The sequence below is a fragment of the Chrysochloris asiatica genome, unplaced genomic scaffold (genome assembly GCF_000296735.1).
Source record: "Chrysochloris asiatica unplaced genomic scaffold, ChrAsi1.0 scaffold00110, whole genome shotgun sequence".
In the NCBI taxonomy this organism is placed as follows: domain Eukaryota; kingdom Metazoa; phylum Chordata; class Mammalia; order Afrosoricida; family Chrysochloridae; genus Chrysochloris; species Chrysochloris asiatica.
The window spans coordinates 4,747,708-4,773,481 of record NW_006408628.1 but is presented as its reverse complement, the minus strand read 5'-3'; the positions used below and the strand labels follow the sequence as shown (position 1 = coordinate 4,773,481).

General features: G+C 42.8%; 1 protein-coding gene across 1 annotated transcript in view; it reads left to right on the top strand.

Moving 5' to 3' along the window:
* Positions 1-25,075, top strand: part of MREG (melanoregulin) — a 98,331-nt gene extending 73,256 nt beyond the window's left edge. The window contains exons 3-5 of the mRNA XM_006867793.1: positions 21,070-21,160; positions 24,198-24,361; positions 24,941-25,075. Coding sequence (XP_006867855.1) covers positions 21,070-21,160; positions 24,198-24,361; positions 24,941-25,075 — 390 coding nt within the window. The remainder of the gene's footprint in view (positions 1-21,069; positions 21,161-24,197; positions 24,362-24,940) is intronic.
* The last annotated feature ends 699 nt before the right edge of the window (positions 25,076-25,774 follow it).

Genomic DNA, 25,774 nt, shown 5'->3' with positions numbered 1-25,774 from the left:
GCTGCCAGCTCTCCCTTGGCGTCATCTGGTTAAAACCAGATTAAAAATTAGGTCAAGGGCTTCTGACTGCAGTGGAGTCTAGGAATAAAAATAAACGGAAAAATATTGGAAAGTGTTACTGCGCATTTGCATTTGACCTGTTCTAGGTCAGAACTGGAGTCCTCTGCGGCGCTATAGGATAAGCACTCTACCTCAAGGTCGGTTTGAACCACAAGGTCGGCAGTTCAAACTCACCAGCCGCTCCTCAGAAATCTTATACAGGATCACTGTGAGTTGGACCCAACTCAACGACACTTAACAACAAAAGCCAGAATTCTGGGTCTACTTGAAGGTCACAGATAGATGAGTATTACACAGAGAAAATGGGCCCGTGAAAGGAAATAGCATATGATGATTCTTTCTAGTGTTCAGTAACTCCAGGGTGATAGTTTGTGCCTGAGGCTCTGAATGGAATGTAGACCCAATATGCTCAAATAGCCAGACCCTAGAAAATTTCACTTTACTGATGGAGCACTGTGAAATAAAACATTGGACTGCAAAGTCAGTTTGAACCCCAAGGTTGGCAGTTAACAGTTACGAGCCGCTCCTTGGAAACCCTATACAGGGTTGCTATGAGTTGGAACCAACTCGATGGCACTTAACAACAACAACAACAAGTATCAGAACATCTGGCCAAGAGGCTAGTGGTCAGAGCAGCAGGCTGGTCCTAGGTCTGTGGCCATGGTGGTCCCATTGAGGCCCAGCTTCCCGTGGGACTTGCAGAAAGAGCAGGTACATAGCCCCGGAAGGTCAGCAGGGAGGAGACCCAAATCTGAATGTCATCCAGAAACTGGTTTTCATCTCACTTAGTTGGGTCTGATGAGGGCTTGGAGAGAGAGACCCAGCTACGAGTTTGTCCCGCCTAACTGGAAAAGCTCCTTTCTACTAGCTCTGGCTCCCAGCAGATCTACTTTTTTTGACTGGGTGCTCCAGGGTGATGAGGTGTTCAGCGTGAAGCAATAAAGCCATCCATTGTTTGGAGCTATGTTAGAGGTCCTCCAAGTCCTGGAGCCCAAGAGCCCTGTGTGCCCGACTCCCTGGACACTGGCTCCTCATGTGCCTCGCTTCCTGGATACCCCTCCCCAAGGTTCATCTGGTCTGTTGTTTATCCTTAGTGTATGGTTACTTGACTCTGTCATTTGATCCTGGGCCATTTGGACTGAGGTGGAGGCAGAGGGCTGTGATTGGACCAGCTGTCTAGGAACAGTGAAATACAATCTTAGCATGTTTGGTGTATGGGGAGAACAGGCTTGTACAATCCTGAAAGAGGATGCTCTACCTCGGTGAGTAGTCTTGATCCCATTCAGACCCAGGTGCTCATACAGGGAGTCCTGCACTTCCTCTGCATGACCCACCCAACTGCCTCCCTTCCCTGCCTCATCTCTGTCTTCCCAGCCTGCCCTTTGCACTGGGGGCTGGCCACGTTATCCTTCCTCCCTCTGCCAGGCCCCAGCAAGGGTCCATTGAAGAATAGAGAAGTGGAGCCCATCTGTCTTCTAGACCTCAGTGGCCACGCCAGAAGCCGCTTTTGGAAGGAAAGTACCTGCCCTTTATGTGCTATTTCTCGCTTCGTGTTTCAGTTCCAACGTTGGTGACAAGAAAGGACAATAGATAGTTTAATTTGGACTTAAGTGAGTGACAGCGGAGGGTACTGGGAGGATTGTGGCCTTGGGAGTCAAAGAGAATGGGGTACGAATAACAGGATCTCTATTTAATAACTGTGAGATCCCAGCTGAGTCAGTAAACCTCGTGGAGCTTTAACAGCCTCACACATGAATGGAACATGGCCGAAGGCAGCAGGATGAAGGCCAGCGAGAGAACAGAGCAGTGGTCCTGAGGGGCAGGCGTATGCTGTATGTGGAGGAAGATCGTCAGGAATAAGACTAAGGTTTGAATCACAGGGAGTCTGCTGTGGCTCTGAACTTTTATTTAGTAAGTGATGGGGAACCACTGAAGTTTGGGGGAGGGAAATGACCCCATCTGGCCTTTAGGAAGACAGCTGGTTTGGAAGAAATTAGAGAAGTAGGCATTTTTGAAACCGAAGGACCAGTTTCCTGCTGTCATTCATGAAACTTAAAGGCGTTACAGTGGGAGCAGAAAGGAGAGGAGCTTTGTGGCAGAGGAGAATCAAGAAGACTTGGTGATGGATTTGGGGGAACTTAGAAGGGACTGCAATTAGGAGTCCCAGGATGATACAAGCAGCTAACAGATGCGGCAACTAACTGCTAGGTTGGAAATTCAAGCCCACCCAGAAACACCTCAGAAGAAAGGTTTGGCAGTCTTCTGAGGAATCAGCCATTGAAAACCATGACATGCATGGGTCGCCATACATCAGAGTCCACTCCATGGCCACTAGTTGAACGGCAGTTAACCAAGCCGGGTTCACAAGAGAGCAGGAGCTGGCCCAGCCAAGGATGGTGGGGTCTCTCTGTTGAGTGGGCATATTGCTTGGGAGGCATCCAGCAGAAAAGGTGGAGACATGGAGCTGAGGCATGGAGCCAGGGCTAAAGAAGGAGACTTGAGAGTCACCCAGAGAAGTAGAGATAATGGAAGTTGAGGCATTAGGGGAGAGTATCCAGAGGACAGAGATGAGAAGAGAGCCTTAGGCTTTGGCTGAAAGGAAGAGGCAAAGGATGAAGAGAAACTAGCCAAGGGAAGAAGAGTGAGGGAGAAGGGCTGGAGGATGTACAATAGATCCCAGCTCTCAGTCCTATTCCATACTCTAGGCAAGATACTGAACCTTCCCCTACAATAATAATTACTTTAAAATACCAAACTTTTTTGCTATCTTGTAGATTCCAACTCCATGTGCTAAGAACTGCTTAATAGAGTTTTCTTGGCTGTAATCTTTTTTGAGGTTTTTATTGTGAATTGAGTGATAGTTTACATGGGGGAGCATCAGTTTTACACTCATCCTATTGTATTTGTTTCATTACAATGGTTACAATTGTATTCGTTTCATTGCAATGCTCACAGTCCCCTGTATGCTTCATCATTCAACAATATTTGCTTATATTCCCTGTTTGTGTGTGTGTGTTTTGGACAAGCACCAATATACAATACTTAGGAATATACAATTATTCAGATAGCCAAAGTGCACACCCTACAAGCCTGTCCCCTGGACACCAGCACACAACCCCTCTCCCTCCATGAGTCTCGAGTCCTCAGGTGCTCTGTCTCTCCATGTCATTATCTCTGCCTCCATTTCTGGATCGTCTCTTCTCTGGGTTGGGTCCCACACTCCACTTCCTCTCTTCTCCCTTGATGGTCTCAGGGTCATCTACTCTGGGACTATAAGATCGACCACTCAACCCTTTTTGCTACAAAACATCTACTTTTACAGTTGTGACAATTGCAATTAGTCATGATTACAGTTACTCACTATTGAATCATGAAAGTCTTGTCCCCATCTCCTTTCACCAGACCTGTCTAGACAGGATGGAAACCACTCACTGGGGATTCTACCTTTCCCCGCACTCTCTGAAACTAAACTCCCTCTTAAAAACTTGTAAGTCACTTCAGGCCTTTACAGCCCCCTCATTTTAGGTAGCCAATGATAAGGTTGCCCATCCTTATCAACCTTGTGTACAGAGGGGATGGGAATGATCCTGGCTGTGAAGATTCTTTCCATTTTGGTTGGTATTTTTAGCTACTACATCCATAAGTATAGGTCAAGTTCATCAGATTGTAGCAATTTACACTTATTTTCTTTAAAAAAAAAAAAAAAAAAATCCACCCCCCACCCCCCCCTTCCTTCCTCTAGTCGGGTTCTGAATATCCAGTCATTGAAGCTGGGACTAGTGGGCACTCTCTGCAAGTTTGGGCGCCTTTGTGCGTATCCCCTCACTTCTTATCACTCTCAGCTCTAGCCCTCCATGGCCATGTCCTTGTCCATGGGCTCAGGAATCCCCAGGTCTCACCCTACTTCGGGCCAACCAGCTCTGACCATACTCTAGGTCGATGGGGGTCTGTGTAACTTGGTCAGACTCAGCCCACCTCTTCATCCCTGCTTCCCCCCACTTCCACTCACTAGTAAACCAACGTGGTCACCAGTAAGCTTACATGCCTGCTTGTGTATTCGCTATGTGTTTCAGTCTTGAGAGGGGGTTTGTCCTGAAGGGACTTGATTGCTTGCCTTGATGGCTCCCTGGTGAACAACTTGCTCATTTTTGTAATAGTCTTGGCTGTAATCTTAATGGAAGCAGATCACCAGGCATTTCTTCCGCTATATAATATGTTGTTGTTAGGTACTGTTGAGTTGGTTCCAACTCATAGTTACCTCATATACAACAGAAGGAAACACTGCCCAGTCCTGCATCATCCTCACAACAGTTGTTGTATTGCAGCCACTGTGTTAATCCATCTTGTTGAGGGTCTTCCTCTTTTCACTGTCTACTAACCAAGCTTGATGTCCTTTTCCAGGATAAAGCCCCTCTTGACAACATGTCTAAGTCTTGCCATTGTCCCTTCTATGGAGCATTCTGACTATCCTTCCAAGACCGATTAGTTCAGTCTCCTGGTAATCCATGAAGTATAGCCAATAGTCTTTGCCAACACCATAATGTAATACATCAATTCTTATTAAGTCTTCCATATATAGTATCAAGTTTTCACATATATTTGAGGCAATTGAAAGTACCAGTCGTCTCAAATGTAGTCAGGCCTACCTTAGTCCTCAAAGTGACATCTTGCTCTTTAGCACTTTAAAGAGGTCTTTTGCAGCAGATAAAATAGGGCTAGTAATATCTATCCCCTGAACGGGGAAGGACTCTGCCTGCTGTACTTCAGGGACACTTAATAAATGCTCACTCGTCTTCCCATTTCCCACAGAAACCAGAGAGATGCTAAGAACAGAATGCCCACCAGGATTAAATGCATTAAGGAAGATTTCAGGAAAGGACTGTAAGACACCCTTCGGTCACATAGATTTCATCACTAGTGGGGTGGGGAGAGTAAAGAACTCTGGTAGTGTAGTGGTTACAAGTCGGTCTGCTAATCTCAAGGTCAGCAGTTCGAAACTGCCAGCAGTTCTGTGAGAGAAAGGTGAGGCATTTTGCTTCTGTAAAGATTTGTTGTTGTTGTTAGGTGTCACCGAGTCGGTACCGACTCATAGCGACCTTACGCACTGCAGAATGAAACACAGCCCAATCCTGGGCCAACCTCACTACTGTTGCCATGCTTGAGTCCACCAATGCTGCCACTTGGCTAATCCATCTCATTGGGGGGTCTTCCTCTTTTTCTCTGATCCTCTACCTTACCAGCATCAGAAACCCCATACAGGGTCGCTGTGAGTCAGAACCATCTCCATGGGAAGCCATCCTGAAGGCAGTAGATTGCCAGGGCTGGTGAGTAAGGCCGTGTGTAGGAAGTGAAGCTGGGGCCTAGAGGCTCCCCTTGAAGCCATTTGGCACTGAAGGGAATGATGGAAAATGAACTGAGCTTGAAGAGGTTGAACAGTTCCGGGAAGGGCCTTAGGGCTGTCTAAGGAAGGGCCTTGTTGTTGTTGTTGTCAGGTGCCATCGAGTCAGAACCAACTCATAGCGACCCCATGCACAGCAGAACAAAACAATGTCCGATCCTGGGCCAATCTCACTACCGCTGCCACCCCGAGTCCATCAATGATGCCACCTGGCTGATCCATCTCGTTGGGGGTCTTCCTCTTTTTCTTTGACCCTCCACCTTAACCAGCATGACATCCTTCTCCAACGATTGTTTCCTCTGACAATATGTCCAAAGTATGAGAGACGAAGCTTAGCCATCCTGGCCTCCAAGGAGCACTCTGGCTGCACTTCTTCCAAAACAGATCTATTGGTTCTTTTGGCAGCCCACGGCACTTTCAGTATTCTCCTCCAACACCACAACTCAAAGGCATCAATTCTTCTACGATCTTCCTTATTCACTGTCCAGCTTTCGCATCCATATGAGGCTATTGAAAACACAATGGCCTGGGTCAGGCGCACCTTAGTCCTCAAGCTGACATCTCTGCTCTTCAATACTTTAAAAAGTTCCTGTGCAGCAGATTTGCCCAGTGCAATACGTCGTCTGATCTCTTGACTGCTGCTTCCGCGAGTGTTGATAGCTGATCCAAGAAGAATGAAGTCCTTGACAACTTCAGTCTTTTCTCCACTGATAACAATGTTGTTTATTGGTCCAGTGGTGAGGATTTTTGTTTTCTTGACATTGAGATATAATCCATATTGAAGGCTGTGCTCTTTGATCTTCATAAGTAAAGAAAAGTGATTATACTCCTTGTGAAATCTTTTTTCCTTTAGATTTGGCTTTTTATATGAGGTCAAGTATTTGGGTGTTTGCTTCAATATGCCAGCTGATTACATCTGAGAGAAGGAAGCATCATGTGAGCGAAACTTGTGTTCATCGAGTGTGTTCTTTGGCAGCCTTTACTTTAAGGTTTTCTGAATTAGGGAATCTTGTAACCCTGTCGTCTCGAGTGTTGGACATGAGGGTGCAGCTCTTCAGAGACTTTTCCAAGGAAAGAAGATACACAACTGGCTGTCTTTAGAGATGGGCAGTGGGCATCAGAGGAGAGCAGAGAGTCAGGGAGGTAAGTCTTTCAGAGGCTTCTCAGTCCGGAAGCTTGAAGCACAGTTTGAGAAAAGGACTGCGAGTCTGACCGCCCACTCTGCAAACAAGCACAGCTCAGGTCTGTGGGTTGCGGTTGGCGGGAGAAAATATTGACCTTTTCGGCTCAATCCTCAGACTCTCTGACCTTTGTAGCTTCTGTTACCCTCACCAGCCACTGCAGCTTGAAATGAAAAGCGTGCATTTGACTTGCACCTGAAGTGGAGGGACTGCAGGGAAGAAAAGGAAGGGAGCAATGGGGGCAGCTTTGAGGTCCTGTCTCCTGGGCTAGAGACTAAGACAATCTTACCTACACAAAAGTCCTGTGCTTTTCCCAAGATCTTAATCGTATTTTCTTAGTTCTTCCTCAGACATAGCAACTGTGACTTCAGTTTGGTCTCTTCTCTAACCAACTGCTTTCTTTGTCCTCTCTTCCTCTACTCCTTTTCTTCCCCTGTACCTAATCTACTCACTCCCTTCCTGTTCGCAGAATCAGCTAAGTGTTGTCCACATGCCAGGCTGCCTGCTTTAAGTCCCAGCTCTGCACTTACTAGGGTGGACAACTAGATCAAATGGTGTAACTTCTCTGAGCCTCAGTTTCCTCATTCTTAAGGCGATGATGATAGTAATAGAACCTACCTCATAGTGATCCATCATCTAGAGGGTTAACTGGGTAAGTATCTGTCAAGTACTGAGAGCATTGCCTGCCAGCTAATAAACCCACTGCCCTGGAGTCAGGCAGAGAGGACTGAGTAGAAATGCCCCATAGGGTTTCCAAGACTGTAAAATCTATGCAAGCAGACTGCACCTTTTTCTCATGATGATCACTTGGCGTGTTCAAATCACTGACCTTTCATGTAGCAGCTGAACACTTAACCACTAACCACCAGGGCTTCTGAGAAGAAACAAATGTTCTATAATTATTTTATATACTTACTCTCTCTGTCAAACACGCACACACATACTGTCTTTCTTTCTCTATTGTAAAACTATTAAATCTTTTTGGGATTTTTAAAACGATACAGGAAAAACATGTTGAAAAGCCTATAGAAATTATATTCATCAGCCTTCTACCCAGGTCTGAATCCTCTCTTGGCCTTGTCAGATGTTCACTCATAACTTTAGCTTTTCAGTGATGGCAGGCTCATTATCTTAAAAACATTTTATGCAAAGTAGGAAATTCCTTACTTAGGTCAAACATGTTCCTCCCTGTTACTTCCACCTTGCAGCCTTAGTCTACATTTTGAAGCTCTGTACAAAAAAGAAAAGGAATCTACCTTCTGTAGAACAGATGTTTGAAAATTGTTTTTGTGTTCTTCCTGTTTCCAAGACCTGTCAACCAGGTCACCATGACTTGGTTTCCAAGCCCTTCGCCATCTTGGTTGTCCTCCTGGCTGTCTGGTTGTTTGACAGCGTACCCCTGAAAGCACTTCCTCCAGGTGTTCTGGGTAAAGTGCATTGATTGTTACTTCTGTTTGAACAGTGCATACTGAGGAGCCGTGGTGACACCTGGGTTATATGCTGGGCTGCTAACTGCAAGATTGGAGGTTCAAACCCACCAGCCACTCTGAGGAAGACAGATGGAGCCATGTGCTCCAGTAAAGATTAACAGCCTCTGAAACCCTGGAGAGCAGGTCTACCCTATCCTGTAGGGTCACTATGAGTCACAATTGACTTGATGGCAGTGGATTGAGTTTTTGGTTTTCTATTCCTATATATAAGGAGCTCTGGTAGCGTAGTGGTAACGAATCGGGCTGCGAACCTTAAGATCAGTGGTTCGAAACTACCAGCCGCTCCGCGGGAGAAAGATGAGGCTTTCTACTCCCGTAAGGATTTACACCCTCGGAAACCCTGTACAGGGTCGCTATGGGTTGGAACCGACTCGACGGCACTTTTAACAACAACAACAACACTCCTATAGTATATTATATAATTTAGAGACTACGTTTTCATTCCTATAGTGCAGGGTCTGTGTACATATTCTTCATAAGCCCAGCCAGCACAGACCAGGTGCTCAATAACTGCAGAGCAGGTGGCACAGTGTAGGTGGATTTGGAGCTTGTCTAACCCCTAGGTTGTTGTTGTTTTTCTATATGAACTGTCATGTAGACAGGTCTCTGTTTCGGGCACATGATTTCCCCCTACCCCAGCATAAGAGTAGCTGTATTTTCATTTATCCCCAATACATTTCCAGTCTTTAAGTTTCATTTCCTGGCCTCATTTGTAATAGATTTTCAAATCTTTATTCTCTCACCCCATGCATTAGCTGTCTATCTTTAGATACTGCTTAGCCTAGTTCTGCTGTAGCCACAACAAAACACCACACATGGGTGCCTTTAAAGAACAGGAATGTGATGTCTCACCATCTGTGAGGCTAGATGTCTACCTCAGGCCATGGGCTCTGGGGAGTGACCTTTGTCAGGTGTTCCTTGGCATTCCCTGCCCTCTAGAGGCTCCTCCCATTATCTCTTCCCACTGTGTGTCTATTTGTCAATTCTGCTTGTTTTATAAGACCCTGCTCAGAAAGGATTAGGTTTAGAATGCACCCTACTGTGGGCAGACTCATTTACATAACAAAAGAAACCCTAATTCCACATTATCCTTGTTGTTTGTTGTTGTTGTTAGGTGCCATCAAGTCCATACCCACTCATAGTGACCTTCTGCACAGCCCGTTCCTGGGCCAACCTCACTACTGTTGCCAAGCTGTCCATCGATGCTGCCACCTGGCCAATCCATCTTGTTGGGGGGTCTTACTCTTTTTTTCTGACCCTCCACCTCACCAAACATGATATCCTTCTCCAGTGACTGGTCCCTCCTGACAATATGTCCCAAGTATGAGAGATCAAGTTTGGCCATCTTGGCCTCCGAAGAGCATTCTGGCTGCACTTCTTCCAAAACAGATCTGTTGGTTCTTTTGGCACCCCATGGCACTTTCAGTATTCTCTTCCAACATCATAACTCAAAGGCAATGGTGTCCAATGGTGAGGAATTTTTTCTTGACATTGAGATGTAAGCCATACCAAAGGCTGTGTTCTTTGATCTTCATCAGTAAATGTTTTAAGTCCTCTTCACTTTCAGCGATCAAGGTTGTATCATCTGCATATCACAGGTTGTTAGTGAGTCTTCCTCCAATCCTGATGCCACGTTTTTTCTTCATAGAACCCAGCTTCTCGTATTATTTGCTCAGCATACAGGTTGAATAAGTATGGTGAAAGAATACAACCTTGTCGCACACCTTTCTTCATTTGAAACCATCCAGTGTTCCCGTATGGGGTTAGGATTTCCACATCATTTTTGGGAGTGCAGAGTTCAGTCCGTACCACTATTCTTCCTGTCTCCAACTGCACCAAGTCTCTGATATTTCCCACTACATATAAAATTAGAAAACATATAAATGAATAAACTGGATCAGTCAACACATTTTTTCTCTTTTTGAAAATCTGTCTCATTTGAATTAGAAGTAGCATAGCATGAAGTAACTGGTGAAAGATGAGAGGAAAGATATACCAGTTACAATATTCGAAGAATCCATGCATCAGGAACCTGCCACTTTCATGTACATACAAGTATTTGGCTACTGCATACATTGTGGAAGCGTGGTGTCTCTGTAGCATAAGCACTGGACAGCAAACCACAAGGTTGATGGTTCAAGCCCACCAGCCACTCTGCAGGAGACAGATAAGTCTGTCAGTTCCCACAAAGATAAACCACCTCAGGTGTACGGCACCTGACTTGACAGCATTTTACAACAACAGCATCTACCTTGTAGCTCCCAGGTTTAGATATGTGTAATTTAAATTTTCATAATGCAATATTGTTAGAGCCAGAATGTATGGAACCTTTTAAATGTCAGTGTTGTTTGATTTAAAGTGGAAATTCTTCAGGGGTTGTATAGAGAATAACCCATGTAGATACTTAATAGCTTTTGATGGTGGTGCTGGAAAGAGCAACTAGAAGGCAAAAAGTCTAAAGGCATTTTCTAGTTTAAGGCATAGGTAGGAAAATGTTATAATTTTTAGAGGACTCATTTTTTATAAAAACAAATAATGTTTATTATATTCTGTCTATACCAGATGATCAAAAAGCCCAATTAAAGGGGCCAGAGCTTCTATTCGGATACAGAACGATGGTTAAAGCTCATTAGTAAGTGCAGCCCACAGGGCTTCCATGCACTGCGATAAATTGGAAGGTTATGGAAGAAATGAACAACATTAATTGTCCATAGAGAAGGAAATGATGGGGAACAGGGCCTTAAACCCCAAAACCTACTCCTGTCATGTTGATTCAGACTCAGTAATCATGTGAGACAGAGGAGAACTGCTCTCTAGGGCTTCTGAGACTAAATCCTGGGCACACACAGCTTCATCTGTGTCCTGAGGTGCGTCTGTGGATTTGAATACTTAATCCACCACACCACTAGGGCTTCTTGACAGGACCTTCAGTTCTGACCCATATGAATGTATTACCTGACTTAAGCATTCAGCAAATGCATAGGAGAAAAAGAGGCTGGGTTTGAGGATGCAACAATAAATTATCATTTTTTTTAAGAAGACTTTTTTTGATTTATAATTAGATGCACATAGTTATGAAATCTAGCTTGACTGCTTCAGGCAGATGGGCATTAAGCAAATGACATAATTTTGCCCATCTGTAAAATTTGCGGAAGACTTTCCTGCCATGATTTTTATGTTGCTACAATATGCACATTGACAGAGAACTTCCAGAGGTTCAAGCTGGATTCAGAAGAGGCCGTGGAACGAGAGATATCATTGCTGATGTCCGATGGATCTTGGCTGAAAGCAGAGAATATCAGAAGGATGTTTACCTGTGCTTTATTGACTACGCAAAGGCTTTCGATTGTGTGGATCATGACAAGCTATGGACAACATTGAGAAGTATGAGTATTCCAGAACACTTAATTGTACTTCTAAGAAATCTGTACCTAGACCAAGAAGCAGTTGTTCGAACAGAGCATGGGAACACTGAATGTTTTAAAATTGGGAAAGGTGTGAGACAGGGTTGTATTCTTTCACCATACTTATTCAACCTGTATGCTGAGCAAATAGTACGAGAAGCTGGGTTCTATGAAGAAAAACGTGGCATCAGGATTGGAGGAAGACTCATTAACAACCTGCGATATGCAGATGATACAACCTTGATCACTGAAAGTGAAGAGGACTTGAAACATTTACTTATGAAGATTAAAGAGCACAGCCTTCCGATATGGATTACATCTCAATGTCAAGAAAACAAAAATCCTCACCACTGGACCAATAAACAACATTCTTATCAATGGAGAAAAGATTGAAGTTGTCAAGGACTTCATTCTTCTTGGATCAACTATCAACACTCGCGGAAGTAGCAGTCAAGAGATCAGATGACGTATTGCACTGGGCAAATCTGCTGCACAGGAACTTTTTTTAAAGTGTTGAAGAGCAGAGATGTCAGCTTGAGGACTAGGGTGCGCCTGACCCAGGCCATTGTGTTTTCAATAGCCTCATATGGATGCGAAAGCTGGACAGTGAATAAGGAGGATCGTAGAAGAATTGATGCCTTTGAGTTGTGGTGTTGGAGGAGAATACTGAAAGTGCCATGGACTGCCAAAAGAACCAATAAATCTGTTTTGGAAGAAGTGCAGCCAGAGTGCTCCTTGGAGGCCAGGATGGCTAAGCTTCGTCTCTCATACTTTGGACATATTGTCCAGAGGAAACAATCGCTGGAGAAGGATGTCATGCTGGGTAGGGTGGAGGGTCAGAGAAAAAGAGGAAGACCCCCAACGAGATGGATCAGCCAGGTGGCATCATTGATGGACTCAAGTGTGGCAGCAGTAGTGAGGTTGGCCCAGGATTGGACATTGTTTCGTTCTGCTGTGCATGGGGTCGCTATGAGTCGGTTCCGACTCGATGGCACCTGACAGCAACAACAACAACAACAACAACAATATGCACCTACTCCCCACTGTCTATCGGACATTATGCCCTTGCTGACGAGCATGTGGCCGTAAGGAATGCTGGGGTAGGAGGTGAGAGTAACGCTGCTGGTGGTGGTGGTTACCGGATGTTTCAGTTTGGCTGGGACATGAGTCTCACAGTTACGTAATGATGTCACCATCCTTTGTTTTGTGATCTGACGTGGTCACCCTTCTTGTTTGCGTAACACCAATTTTGAAATAACAACTAGGTGTTTGGAACCTAACTATGCTGGTAAATAGGGAGTGGGTCTAATAGGGCCCCATTTGTTGTTGTTGTTGTTGTTGTTGTTGTGTGCCGTGGAGTCGGTTCTGACTCATAGCGACCCTCTTCTGGGTTTCCAAGGCTGTAAATCTTTACGGGAGCAGAAAGCCACCTTTCTCCCGCGGAACATCTGGTAGTTTCGAACTGCTGACACTGAGGTTAACAACCTGATTCGTAACCACTACGCTACCAGAGCTCCTTAGGGCCCCATTACTCAAAGTTAAATGGGTGATTATCTGATCTTGGGATATGGTCTGAAGAAGATAAAGCAAAATTTCTGCCTGGATATGAGCAGTTGCCTCTGAAGATTTCATCCAGAAATACAGAAGACAAGGCCTTCCTAATGCTTTGTGTTCAGATGGTGAATATATTTTATGATCATACCATTAGATTGAGCCAGAGAGTTCAACTAGTCTTTGTAAGTAAGGAAGTAAAATTGGTTAAGTCGGTTTTTTCGTGTGGATCTTTGAAAGAAATGAGCTAATAAGATAACACAGCCTTGTCAGACTGAGAAGTTCTGCTCTGATAGACCAAGTTAAAGGAACACACTATGCAGTGAGCCCTGGACACAGACAAGGACTGCTTTTGTAGCTAGGTCATAGCCTAAGACACTTCTGTGACAGAGAGATTGCGATCTAGGAAGAGCCATTAACTCTGCTTCACCTGTAAACCATATGCATCCCCAGAGAAGTAGGTCCTTAGGCTGAGTTTTTCTCCAGGAGCTCGGAGATGGGAAAATATGAAACTAATATTTTTTGTGGTTTCTCTGTGTTCCTTTTTGTTATGCTTTCAATGAGTGGGCTTTGTGACATGAATCTTTCAGATGCAAGGACCAGACAAAGGTCTCTAATTGTCTAAACTTATATGGAGTTGGCTCAGATAACAGAGCAGTTCACAATAGGACTGGTTTCCCATGAGATTTGGTCCAGAGCTTCAGAGTGTCCTTAGGTTCCATCTCTCTGTGGTCCTTTCCACTTTGTCCTTCTGTGAATGTTATCCTCTCCATAGGCTGATTCTTCTGAAGTTAAAGTGAAGAAGTAATTCCAGACCATTCACCTTCATAGCATATCATCCAAGGGAAGAGATAGTAGCATTCCTGATAGCTCCCAGAAGCCTCATTGGATTTCATTGCACATTTGGTTTGAGTTGGGCTGTGTGCCCATTCCTGAACCAATGGAATGGAATAGTCAGTTTGGCTTATTCATTGGTTCTCAAACATGTTTCTCCTTCAAGGGATTCAGATTCTGATTTCATGTGTTGGGAGGGGTGGATGGGTGGTTTCCATGTATTGGTGTTTTTAAAAGAGTAATGAAGGAGGGAACAAAAGATGTTGGGAAAAAGCAAATATCAAATATCTGCTTGTGGCAGACATGTTTGTTATTTCCCCATTGTCTATCTCCCTCCTTGCTGCTTTGCTACAAGAACTCAGATTTTGTTTGGGGCAACAAGGTACCAGCCCTAGTAGATGGATCATGAGTCATCCAAACTACCACTGACAATCTGTTTCCCCACTTTCCCAGCTTCCCTTGCAGTAAGAGGGAGAGCTAAAATTACTCTTTGTTCATGGCAGGGAGTATAAAGGGCGTTTAAGTGTAATACACGAGGAGTTGGGTATGTAAGTCTCCAAGGGACTTCAAAACGTTCTTGGAAAAGTTGAATGAAAAGACAATGGATTTCTCCTGTGAATTTTTTGAAGCCCCCTCGTATTATTTGGAGTTATAGAGTTAGCCACCAGGGTGGGGGTGGGGGGTGGGAAGAAATATTCAAAAGTAGCTGTCCCTGAGAAGTAAGCTTAACTAGGAGTCTTCACAAAGTTCATAGAAAAATTGAATGAATAGATAATGGGAGTTTTCCATGAACTCTCTGGAAGAACCCTCATATAAGTACTGTACAGATTAGAATGGAATGTCATTTTAAATTTGCGCGTGATAGAAATGAAGGCAGGCTCCAGGAACTGGAGTCAAGGTTAAATCCACTTCCTAGGCATCAAAATGGAGCTCTGGTAGCGTAGTGGTTACAAATCGGGCTGTGAACCTCAAGGTCAGCAGTTTGAAACTACCAGCTGTTCCACAGGAGAAAGATGAGGCTTCCTGCTCCCGTAAAGATTTACAGCCTCGAAAACCCTGTACAGCGTTGCTGTGAGTCGGAATCAACTCCATGGCACATAACCACCACCACCAGAGATCAAAAGCTGGGATAGAACTACCTGTTGATGGTTGTAGGAGATGGGTGTTTTTCCCGCCTTTCATGTTATTGCCTTAATCCGCTAACCAGCAACCCCTATCTGATTTGGTCAATAACTGGAGAAAATGAAAACGTCAAAAACATCAGCTAAAAACATCTTCAGTTATTTAATTTCAATCACATCTTTGTTAATTTGACTTGGCTCTCAGATATCTTTTGAAATTAACTTTTTATTATTTCATTATACCTTTGCTGACTTCCCTACACATTGTTAAAAGTTAGGGCCATAGCGTCACAATGACTGTAATGTATTGTTTCAGAAATTATGGGAAAAACAAACGAAATATTATTTTAGAATATAAGACTTCAAATTTTGATGTCTACATAAATTGAGGTTCAAGTCACTTTTGAAGAATATTTAACTATTCTTTAAATATTTCAAATGATTTGTCTGAAGGCTAAAGAATAAATTATTTCAATTTAAAGATTACATGAGGACATCAGAAAATTTGTGTTTTTTTTCTAGTACAAGGAATAGGTGAGTTAAATATTTTTCTTTTGTTATTTTTGGTGTCAATGATTTGGTTCTGACTCATAGCAATTCTGAAGAACAGAATGAAACATTACCAAATCCTGTACCAGGCGCACAGCCATTGCTGTGTGTGAACCCATTTTGGAGACCTGGTATGGCATGGAAAGATAAGCTTGAACCTTAAGGTTAACACCCAACAGCCGCTCCTCAGAAACCCTATACAGGGTCACTATTTGTCAGAACCGACTCAATGGCACTTAACAACAACAACTTATTTTAGTGACTGTGTTGCGGCCACTGTGTCAGTCCGTCTTCTTGAAGGTTGTCGTCAGTCTTTTTCTCTGACCCTTCACTTTACGAAACATGATGTCCTTCTCCAGGGACTGGTCCTCCCTGATAGCCTGTCCAAAGTGCAGTGAGATGAAGCTTCGCCATCCTTGCTTCTAAGGCTGTCCTTCTTTCAAGACAGATTTATTCATTCTCTGACAGTCCATGGAATAGTCAATGTTCTTCATTCACATCACAATTCAAATGCATCAACTCTTCGTGTTTCTTTCCTATTCAGTGTTCGGCTTTTGCATGCATATGAGGTAATTAAAAATACCATGGCCTGGGTCAAGTGCACCTTAGTCCTCAAAGTGTCATCTTTGCTGTTTAAAACTTCAGATAGGTCTTTTGCAGCAAATTTGATCAATGCAAGATGTCCTTTGATTTCTTGACTTCTGCTTCCCTGGACGTTGAGTGTGGATCCAAATTCCTGACAACTTGAATCCATTCTCTTGATGCTGATTTCTGGTTCAATTGTGAGGGTTTTTTGTTTTCTTTTTATGGAGATAGAATCCTAATTGAAAGTTATAGTCTTCATCACTAAATACTTAAGTCTTCTTCTCTTTCAGCAAATAAGGTGTCATCTGGTGTGTTAATGAGCCTTTCTCTAATCCTGATGCCATATTCTTCTTCAGCTAGGCTAGCCTCTTGTATCATTTGCTCAGCAAACAGTGACTGAGTAGGGTGAAAGAACACAACACGATGCACACTTTCCCTGATTTTAAACCATCCATCCCTTTGCTCTGGTTAATGTAATCTGCCTCTTGGTTTCTGTAGAGGTTTTGTATGAGCATAAGTAAGTGTTCTGGAATCCCTGTTCTTCATAGTTATTCATACTTTGTTATGTTCCACACGGTCTAATGTCTTTGCATAGTCAGTAGTGGTGGTGATGTGCCATGGAGTCAGTTCCAACTCAGTGACTCTGCATAGGGTTTCCGAGGCTGTAAATCTTTTCAGGAGCAGAAAGCCGCATCTTTCTCGCATGGAATAGCTAATAGTTTCGAACTGCTGACCTTGAGGTTAGCAGCCCAACTTGTAACCATTACGTTACCAGAGATCCTTCGCATAGTCAATAAAACACTTCTTTTCCTGGTATTCTCTGCTTTCAGCCAAGATCTATGTAACATCAGCAATGGTATCGCTAGTTCAACAGCCTCTTCTGCATTCACCTTGAATTTCTGTTTACTGCCAGTATATGGCAGCAACCATTTTTGAAATATCTTCAGCAAAATTTAATTTGCATGTGATATTAATGGTATTGTTTTGTAATTTCCACATTTTGTTGGAGAACCTTTATTTGGAGTGGGCACAAATATAGATTTCTTCCAGTCAGTTACGTAGGTAGCTGCCTTCCAAATTTCTTGTCGTAGATATGTGAGTGCTTCTAGCCATGCATCTGTTTGCTAAAAAATCTGAATTGGTATTCTGTCAATTCCTGCAATTCTGGGATTTGTCTTTTGCAGTGTCTTCAGTGCAGCTTGAACTTCTTTCTTTATTACTGTTGGTTCTTGATCATATGCTACCTCCTGAAATGGTTGAATGTCAACCAATTCTTTTGGTACAGTGACTCTATGTATTCATTTTTCTTTTGATGTGTCCTGCATTGTTCATTATTTTCCCCATGGTGGTGGTGGTTATGTGTCGTGGAGTTGGTTCCAACTCATAGTGACTCTGCATAGGGTTTCTGAGGCTGCAAATCTTTACAGCAGCAGAAAGCCGTATCTTTCTCCTGTGGAACAGCTGGTAGTTTTGAACTGCTGACCTTGAGGTTAATAGTCCGACTTGTAACCACTAAACTAACAGAGCCCCTTATTTTCTCCATAGAATCCTTCAATATTGAAATTTGAGGCTTGAATTTTATTCATTCTTTCAGCTTGAGAAATGCCAAGTGTGTTCTTCCCTTTGGGTTTTCTAACTTGTGGTCTTTGCATATTTCATTATAATATCTTGCTTTGTCTTTTCGAGCCACTCTGAGATTTTCTGTTCAGCTCTTTTACTTTATCATTCCATTTGCTTTAGCTCCTCCATATTCAAGAGGAAGTTTCAGAGTCTCTTCTGACACCCATTTTGTTTTTTTCTCTCTTTCCTTTTTAATGACGTTTGCTTTCTTGATGCATAATGTCTTGGATTCATCTGATGTTTGGTCATTAGGGGTCAGTGTGTCAAATCTGTTGTTGAGATGTTTTCTATTATCAGGTGATGCTACAATATCTGTACCAAGTCTGTTTCTTAAGTCATAGAGAAATCAATGGAATGCATTTTTTAATACCACTGTATTTATATTATATCCCTTGGTGTCATATGCTTAAAAGGACTTCAAAATTCCCTTTTACTATTATTTACTTTTTTGAAGGCCAATTTTTAGTTAATATGCTACCCATGCGTCTAAGCTTTATATATTTGTTATATTGTTGTTGTTGTTAAGTGCTGTCAAGTCAATTCTGATTCATAGCAACCTTATTTAGGGTTTCTGGAGCAACTGATGGGTTTGACCCGCCAGCTTCATGATCCAGTGCTTGACTCTATAGTGCCACACCAGGACTGTATATATCCATTATATGCATATATGAATGCTCAGTTTATTCCCCAATCTTAAAAAGCACCTACCATATGCAAGTCAGAGTCCGGGTATGGTGCTGTGGAATAAAGTGCTGGACTGTAAGGTTGATTTGAACCACAAGGTCGGCAGTTCAAACTCATCAGTTGTTCCTGGGAAACAGTCTATAGGGTCGCTATGAGTCGGAACTGACTCGGCGCCACTTAACGACAAAACATGTGTAAGTCGGTTCACAAGCCACTGCAGGGAGGGGTGGAATCCAAAAATGCATCAGATATGGGCCTATCTTTAGCATATTTTGAAATTTCATATTGAGTATCAGTTAATAGAATAAGCCCTAGGTCCATTTGAACCCTAAGGTGGCAGTTCAAATCCACCAGCAACTCCTCAGAAATCCTATACATGGTTGCTATAAGTTGAAACCAACTTGACAGCTCTTAACAACAACAATATATTGATTCCTTAACAGACATTTTATCAGAGTAACAAATGCTGAAACTGAATGATTTTATGTAACAGCCCAGTGTTGGTGTAGAAAAATTCAGAAGCTTTCATGATCCCATGATGAGTATCTGAAAAGTAGAGAAATGGATACATTTCATTAAGAAAACAAGGACAATCTCAAGCTAATGAAACCACCTAGTGGTTTGTTAAATAATTTAAAGTCGTTTGAATATCTGAAGCAACTCCAATTGATTGTGTGGATCTCTAAAGGAGTGTGACCACTTTTTGTTTAATCCTAGAAGCAGGGTCATCTTCATTCACAGTGATGCTCTGTCTGATGTTTTATTTATAACCTTGTGTTGTGGTTTTTTTTTTAACAAATCCACAAATTTTAAATTTACTTTTCAGTAAGTTTAAGTCTTTGAGAGATACAGCATCACATGGATTCTCTGTCTGATGGTTTTCGCAAGAAGGTTGCTTTGGAATTTGGCACGGACCATGCCACTCTTTCCATGTGCCTGACGTACGTTTCCCCAGATTACTCTGGTTTTGTTGGGTTTGCTAACAGTACATACTGTGCCTAAAGGTTCCCTTTTGTTCTGGAGACCCGTTTATAGCTCCCTTCCAGTAGATCTCTAGTAGCGCAGTAGTCACGAGTCAGGTTGCTAAAGTCAAGGTCAGCAGTTCGAAAACTACCAGAGGTTCCATGGGAGAAAAATGAGGCTTTCTTCTCCCATAAAGATTTACCACCTTGTGGTTCGCAGCCCAGTGCTCATCCTACGGAGATTCTGCTCTCCTGAAAGAAGCCCATTGTTGTTAAGTGCCATTGAGTCTGTTCCAACTCATAGTGGCCCTGTATAAGATTTCTGAGGAGTGGCTGGTGAGTTTGAACTGCTGACCCTGTGGTTCACAGTCCAGTGCTTATCCTGTATATACCAGGACTCCTTCTATAGCTCTGTTATTGTTGTGAAGTGCCATCAAGTCAGTTCTGACTTACAATGCCCCTATATAGGATTTCTGATGGGCTTGAACTAACGACCTTATGGTTCTCAGTCCAGTGCTGATCCTACAGTACCACACACTAAGTTTCACTAAAGACACATTTCCATGACATTTTAGCTCAGTGAAGATTCTACTGTTCCTGAAAGAGTCAAATGTCTAAATGGGGACTAGTATCTGTGATGGCCTACCACTCTTAAGACTGATACGTTTTCAGAATGATGATCTTTTATTAACTCTGCTCAATGCTTGAAAGATTTAGTCTACAAAGGTGATCTAAATGAAAAAGAGATGCTGAGATACGGTGAAGGGAAATATTGGCTGGGAATCAGAAACTTTGCAATTCCCAGGTCTATTTGATTATGATGGAAAAAGGTATCTTAAATTCGTTGTCAGTTTTCTCATGAACTTTGGCACCAGACCTGGGTTTAAATATCAATTCTAATTATGTAAGTCTATTACTCTGTTAAACGCTTTGGGCCTCAGTTTCTTCATTTCTAAAATGGCCTTGTTGTGGTTGTTAAGTGCTGTTGAGTCAGTTCCAACTCATAACGACCCGTATAGGCCTTTTGAAGAGTGGCTGGTGGATTTGAACCACTGACCTTGTAATTAGCAGTCCAGTGCTGATCCTACCAGGACTCCATAAATGACCTTAATCATGACTCTTATTGAGTGCTGAATGCAGATGTTGTACTTTTACATGCCTTCAATCTTTATAACATCTTATAAGAAATATTTACCATTCTTATCTCTACTTAGTTATGTATGCATTGGACTAACTGTAGGTTCAGCAGTTTAAATCCACCAGCCTCTCCACAGAAGATAAAGCTTTCTGCTCCCTATTCAGCCTTCCTGTGAATTGGAACCCACTCAACAGCACACCATTAATTCTCCCAGCATCCTCACTTTACAGGTGCAAACTGTGAAGTGGAAACAATAGATAATGTGAGGAGTTTAAATAAGGTGGTAGATGTCGAGGGTCCTATCCCTTAGTACACAGCAGAGTCTCAGAAATGGTAGCTGCTGGCATTCCTGTGACTCTGTCTCACCTTCTCCATCTCTTCTTTTAGACATTGCTTTGAAGAGAACAGCATGTTTGGACAAGTTTAATTTCAGGATTGAGATAGTGGTTTAGACTAAAGAATACAAAACGAAATCTTTTTGTTTTCCTACAGGAATGGCAAAAACTCAATTATGACATCTATACCCTGCGGCAAATTCGAAGGGAAGTGAGAAACAGATGGAAATGCATTTTGGAAGATTTAGGTGAGTCTGAAAGTGATTGTGATAAAGACTTAGTTGTGATCATTACTCTTCACGTTCTCTACGGGGAGGGGGGGGCGGGAGGTGGGTGCCATTAATTGACTAATGTTATATTTACACCCTCGGAAACCCTGTACAGGGTCGCTATGGGTTGGAACTGACTCGACAGCACTTAACAACAACAACAATATTTGCTGTTGTTGTTGTTAAATGCCGTTGATTTGGTTCCGACCCATCGTGATCCTGTATAGGGTTTCCGAGGAGCAGCTGGTGAGCTTGAACTGCTGACCTTACAGATAATTGTTGTTGTTGTTGTTAAGTGCTGTCGAGTCGGTTCCGACCCATAGCGACCCTGTACAGGGTTTCCGAGGGTGTAAATCCTTACGGGAGTAGAAAGCCTCATCTTTCTCCCGCGGAGCGGCTGGTAGTTTCGAACCGCTGACCTTAAGGTTCGCAGCCCGATTCGTAACCACTACGCTACCAGAGCTCCTTACAGATAATAGTTACTATTAAATCATAAGTATATTATCCCCATCTCTTTTCACCAGACTTATCTGTTGTTGTTGTTGTTATGTGCCGTGGAGTTGGTTCCGACTCATAGCAACCTTGTGCAGGGTTTTCGAGGCTACAAATCTTTACGGGAATAGAAAGCCTCATCTTTCTCCCACGGAACAGCTGGTAGTTTTGAACTGCTGACCTTGCGGTTCGTAGCCCGATTCGTAACCACTATGCTACCAGAGCTATCTAGACAAGATGAAAACTATTTTGTGGGGTCTCTATCTTCTTCTGCACACTCTTAAGCTAGACTCCCTCTTATTTTAAAATAAAGTTTTTATTGTGAATTGAATGAAAGTTTACAGACCAGATCATCAGTTTTATATTCAACAAATCATATACTTTGTTTCATTACAATGGTTATAATCCCCTCCATGTACCATCAGTTAACAGTATTTCTCTCTATTCATTTTAGCTCTCTTTTTTTTAAACACTCAGGCATATATAATAATCTAAACCACCAAAGGGCACATTCTGCAAGTCTGCCTGCTGGCCGTCAGCTCTCTTTCCATGAATCTGGGGTCCTCAGTTACAATCTAATGAACTTGACCTATACTTATGGATGTAGTAACTCAAAATATCAACTGAGAAGGAAGGAGTTTTCACATCAAATACCAATCCTAACCCCTCTAGAGGACACTAGATTCATGGAAAGAGAGGGACTGAGAGGGATCTCTCATCTCTGCCTCCGTCTCTGGTGTCACTGCTTCTCTGGATAGGGTCCCGTATTCCGCTTGTGCTCTTCTCCCTTAATGGTCCTAGGGTCCTCTTGTTTCTGGATTGTAAGCTTAACTACTCCCCCGTTTTTGTTACAAAACTTCTACCTTTACATTTGTGACAGCCGCAGTTAGTTATGATAACAATTACAACTGAATCATAAGAATCTTATCCCCATCTCTTTTTACCAAACCCATTTAGACAAGATGAAAACTATTCAGTGGGGACTCTATCTTCCTCCACACACTCTTAAACTAAACTCCCTTTTGAAACCTTGTAAGCCAGTCACTTCATGCCTTTATCTCCTCCTTGTTTTAGGTAGCCAATATCTAAGTTGCCCATCCCTAGCTACCCTGTATACAGAGGAGTTAGAATTGGTATTTGATCTGAAGACTCCTTCCCTCTCAGTTGATATTTTGAGCTACTGCATCCATAAGTATAGATCAAGTTCATTAAATTGTAGCAGTTTACACTTGTTTCCTTTACCAAACATTGTTTTTTTGTCTTCCTCTAGTCGAGTTGTGATCATCAAGCCATTGAGGCTAGGTCAAAAGGGTACTGTCTGCAAGTTTGGGTGTTCCTGTGCATCTCCCCTCACTCTTATCAGCTGGATGCTTCACTCTCAGCTCTGGCCCTCTGTGGCTATGTCCTTGTCCATGGGCTCAGGTGTCCTCAGGTCTCACCACACTTTGGACCAACCAGCCCTTCCCCTTCTCTCTCATCTCCAGGTTATTGGGAGTCTATGGAATGTGGTTGAACTCAACCCATTTCTTCATTGCTGCCTTTCCTTCTCTTCTACTCACCAGTAGATCAATGTGGTCGCCAGCAAGCTTACATACCTGCTCATGTGTTCCCTTTGAGTTTCAGTCTTGAAGAGGGACATAAACTTGTTTTAATACTTAAAAAATAAGCTTATCAATTTTGAAGTCCTTAATCCTTATGTGTTTTGTAAAAGGCATTGTAACTTTTCAAAAGGGAGTGCCAAGTTGCCAGCCCCTGCGGCTGTAGTTGGTACGGAGTGGGATGGCATGAGATTCTCACCCTGTTTGTTTATTCAGTAATCATGTGAGTTAATAGTATTTGTTTTTTCAGTGCATGTATCTACAGGCAGGCTTAAGCCCATAAGTCTTTTACAACATTTGGTTTAGTAAATTTAACCAACCAAACATATTGCCCCACAGAAGAAAATCTGGTCTAGGATAGGAGGGGACTGGAGGTGGCCACTTGGGAAATTCAAGGTCTTGGGGGATCCTGTGGGCAGGAAAGGAGAAAACCAGTAGAGGTGGAAAGAGAGCTTCAAAGCAAAAACAAACAAAAAAGGTAGTGAGCAGTCAGTGAGGAGTACAGTGGCTCTGTAGGATAAGTGCTGGACTGTGGCCAACAAGATAGACAGTTCAAGCCCACCCGCTACTCCATGGGAGAAAGATGAGGCTTTCTGCTGCTGCTAGAATTTACAGCCTCAGAAACCCTCTACAGGGTTACTATGACTCAGAAGCCACTTGATGATACTTAACAACAACACATTCTCTAAGGCTTGATGTTTGTTATAAAATAAAATTCAGTAAGAAGAAAGACAGAATTGTGATGCCAGACCCTGCTGCTCCCACTGAGCTGGAAAGCGGTTCAAGGAGCGGTGCCTTTGGCTTCAGATCTCCGATGTTGGCACAGACTCACACTTGGACCCCTTTCCGTCTCCTTGGTACATGCTGCAGGACCCTTGTTTCCGCATGACTGCTTTACTGTACACGGGGGTATTTCTGTACCTTAGGTTTTCAAAGGGAAGCAGACTCTTTGTTGTCCGTCACTAAACTCAGCACCATCAGCGATTCTAAGAACACAAGGAAGGCCCGAGAAGTGTTGTTGAAACTGGCTGAAGAGACCAGTATTTTCCCAACAGGTTGGGAGCTCTCAGAGAGATACCTCTTTGTTGTGGTAAGTGAATGACTTTTTTTTAATCTGTCCTAATTTTGCTTGACATTTTTGTCCTTTCTATTTAGCATGTGGAATAACAATACATTTTATTGAATATACACATCACTCCAGTAGCCCCAGCACCCCAGTACGAGGTGGCAGGTGACACCGGTGTCACGTGCCTTGCTACCCAGTGACCACTGCCATCACTCTCACCTAGTGGGCTTTACAAATGCAGATTTCTAGATAACACCCAGATCTATCTGACCTTGGGTACTGGCTAAAGAATCTGTACTTTTGTAACTGATTCTGATGTGTCGGCAGCTTTTAAACCGTAAGTCAGATATGAGAAATATTATTGATAAAAATTAAAAGATTTGGGAACAATTCTGAAAGCAGTGAGATGTTTCTTGGGAATGTAAAGGAATAAATCATGTCTGAATTTGCCGAGGAAATGTTCATAAAGGTTTTGTTCACATGTTATTTTGTTAGAGTAGATTTTGTTGTCGTTAGATTGGTTTTCTCGTTAATATGGCATACCTTAACTTGGTTCCTGTCTGGGAGATGTAAAAATATAATTTTTTTTTTTTTTCCCTGCAGGACCGTCTTATTGCTCTTGATGCTGCAGAAGAGTTCTTTAAAATTGCCAGTCGAACTTACCCCAAGAAGCATGGAGTTCCATGCTCAGCCGATGGCCAGAAAGAACTGCACTACCGTCCATTTCCAAGTCCCTAAAGGATAGTCTCAGGGACAAATTGGAATTATTCCATTGGGACTCACCAGCCAACCACAGTTGGACGGTTGCATGTAAAGAGTGAGATTTTCTGATTGAAAAACGAAGGATTCTGATTCTTGCAGAAATCTGAAGATCTGGATATCTGGTCTTCAGAAGGACCTTACTCTATGAAATGTTCAGATTCCATGGAGACACCCTGGCCACTGTGCACCTAGAAAGAGATTATGGGAGGTGGTCAGTGGGATAGTTCTTCACCATGCTTATATTCCAAGAAGAAGCTACTGGATCAGTTTTGGTTTTGTTGTATAATAGCCTCCTCTCATTAATCCTTTTGGGAGAATGGGATGTTCTAGTTAATGAAACAATATGATTAATGGAGCCCAAACACGAATGATCAGTTTCTAAATTATTATCATATCATATAGATTAACACCAAAATAATACCAGGCATAATGTACCTTTCTTTGATTTGGAAGAACCTACAGAACCTTGGATGATGTCAGTGGCATAATGTTGAGTGCTAGTTCTGATTATATAGAAGTTTAAGTGTTCCAGAGAATAGAGATGTCTGGAAGTGCTGGAGTTCTGGTGTGGTGCTGTAGGATAAGTACTGGACTACAAGGTCAGTGGTCAAACTCACCAGCCACTCCTTGGAAATCCCATACAGGGTCACTATGAGTCGGAACCGGCTCAAGAGC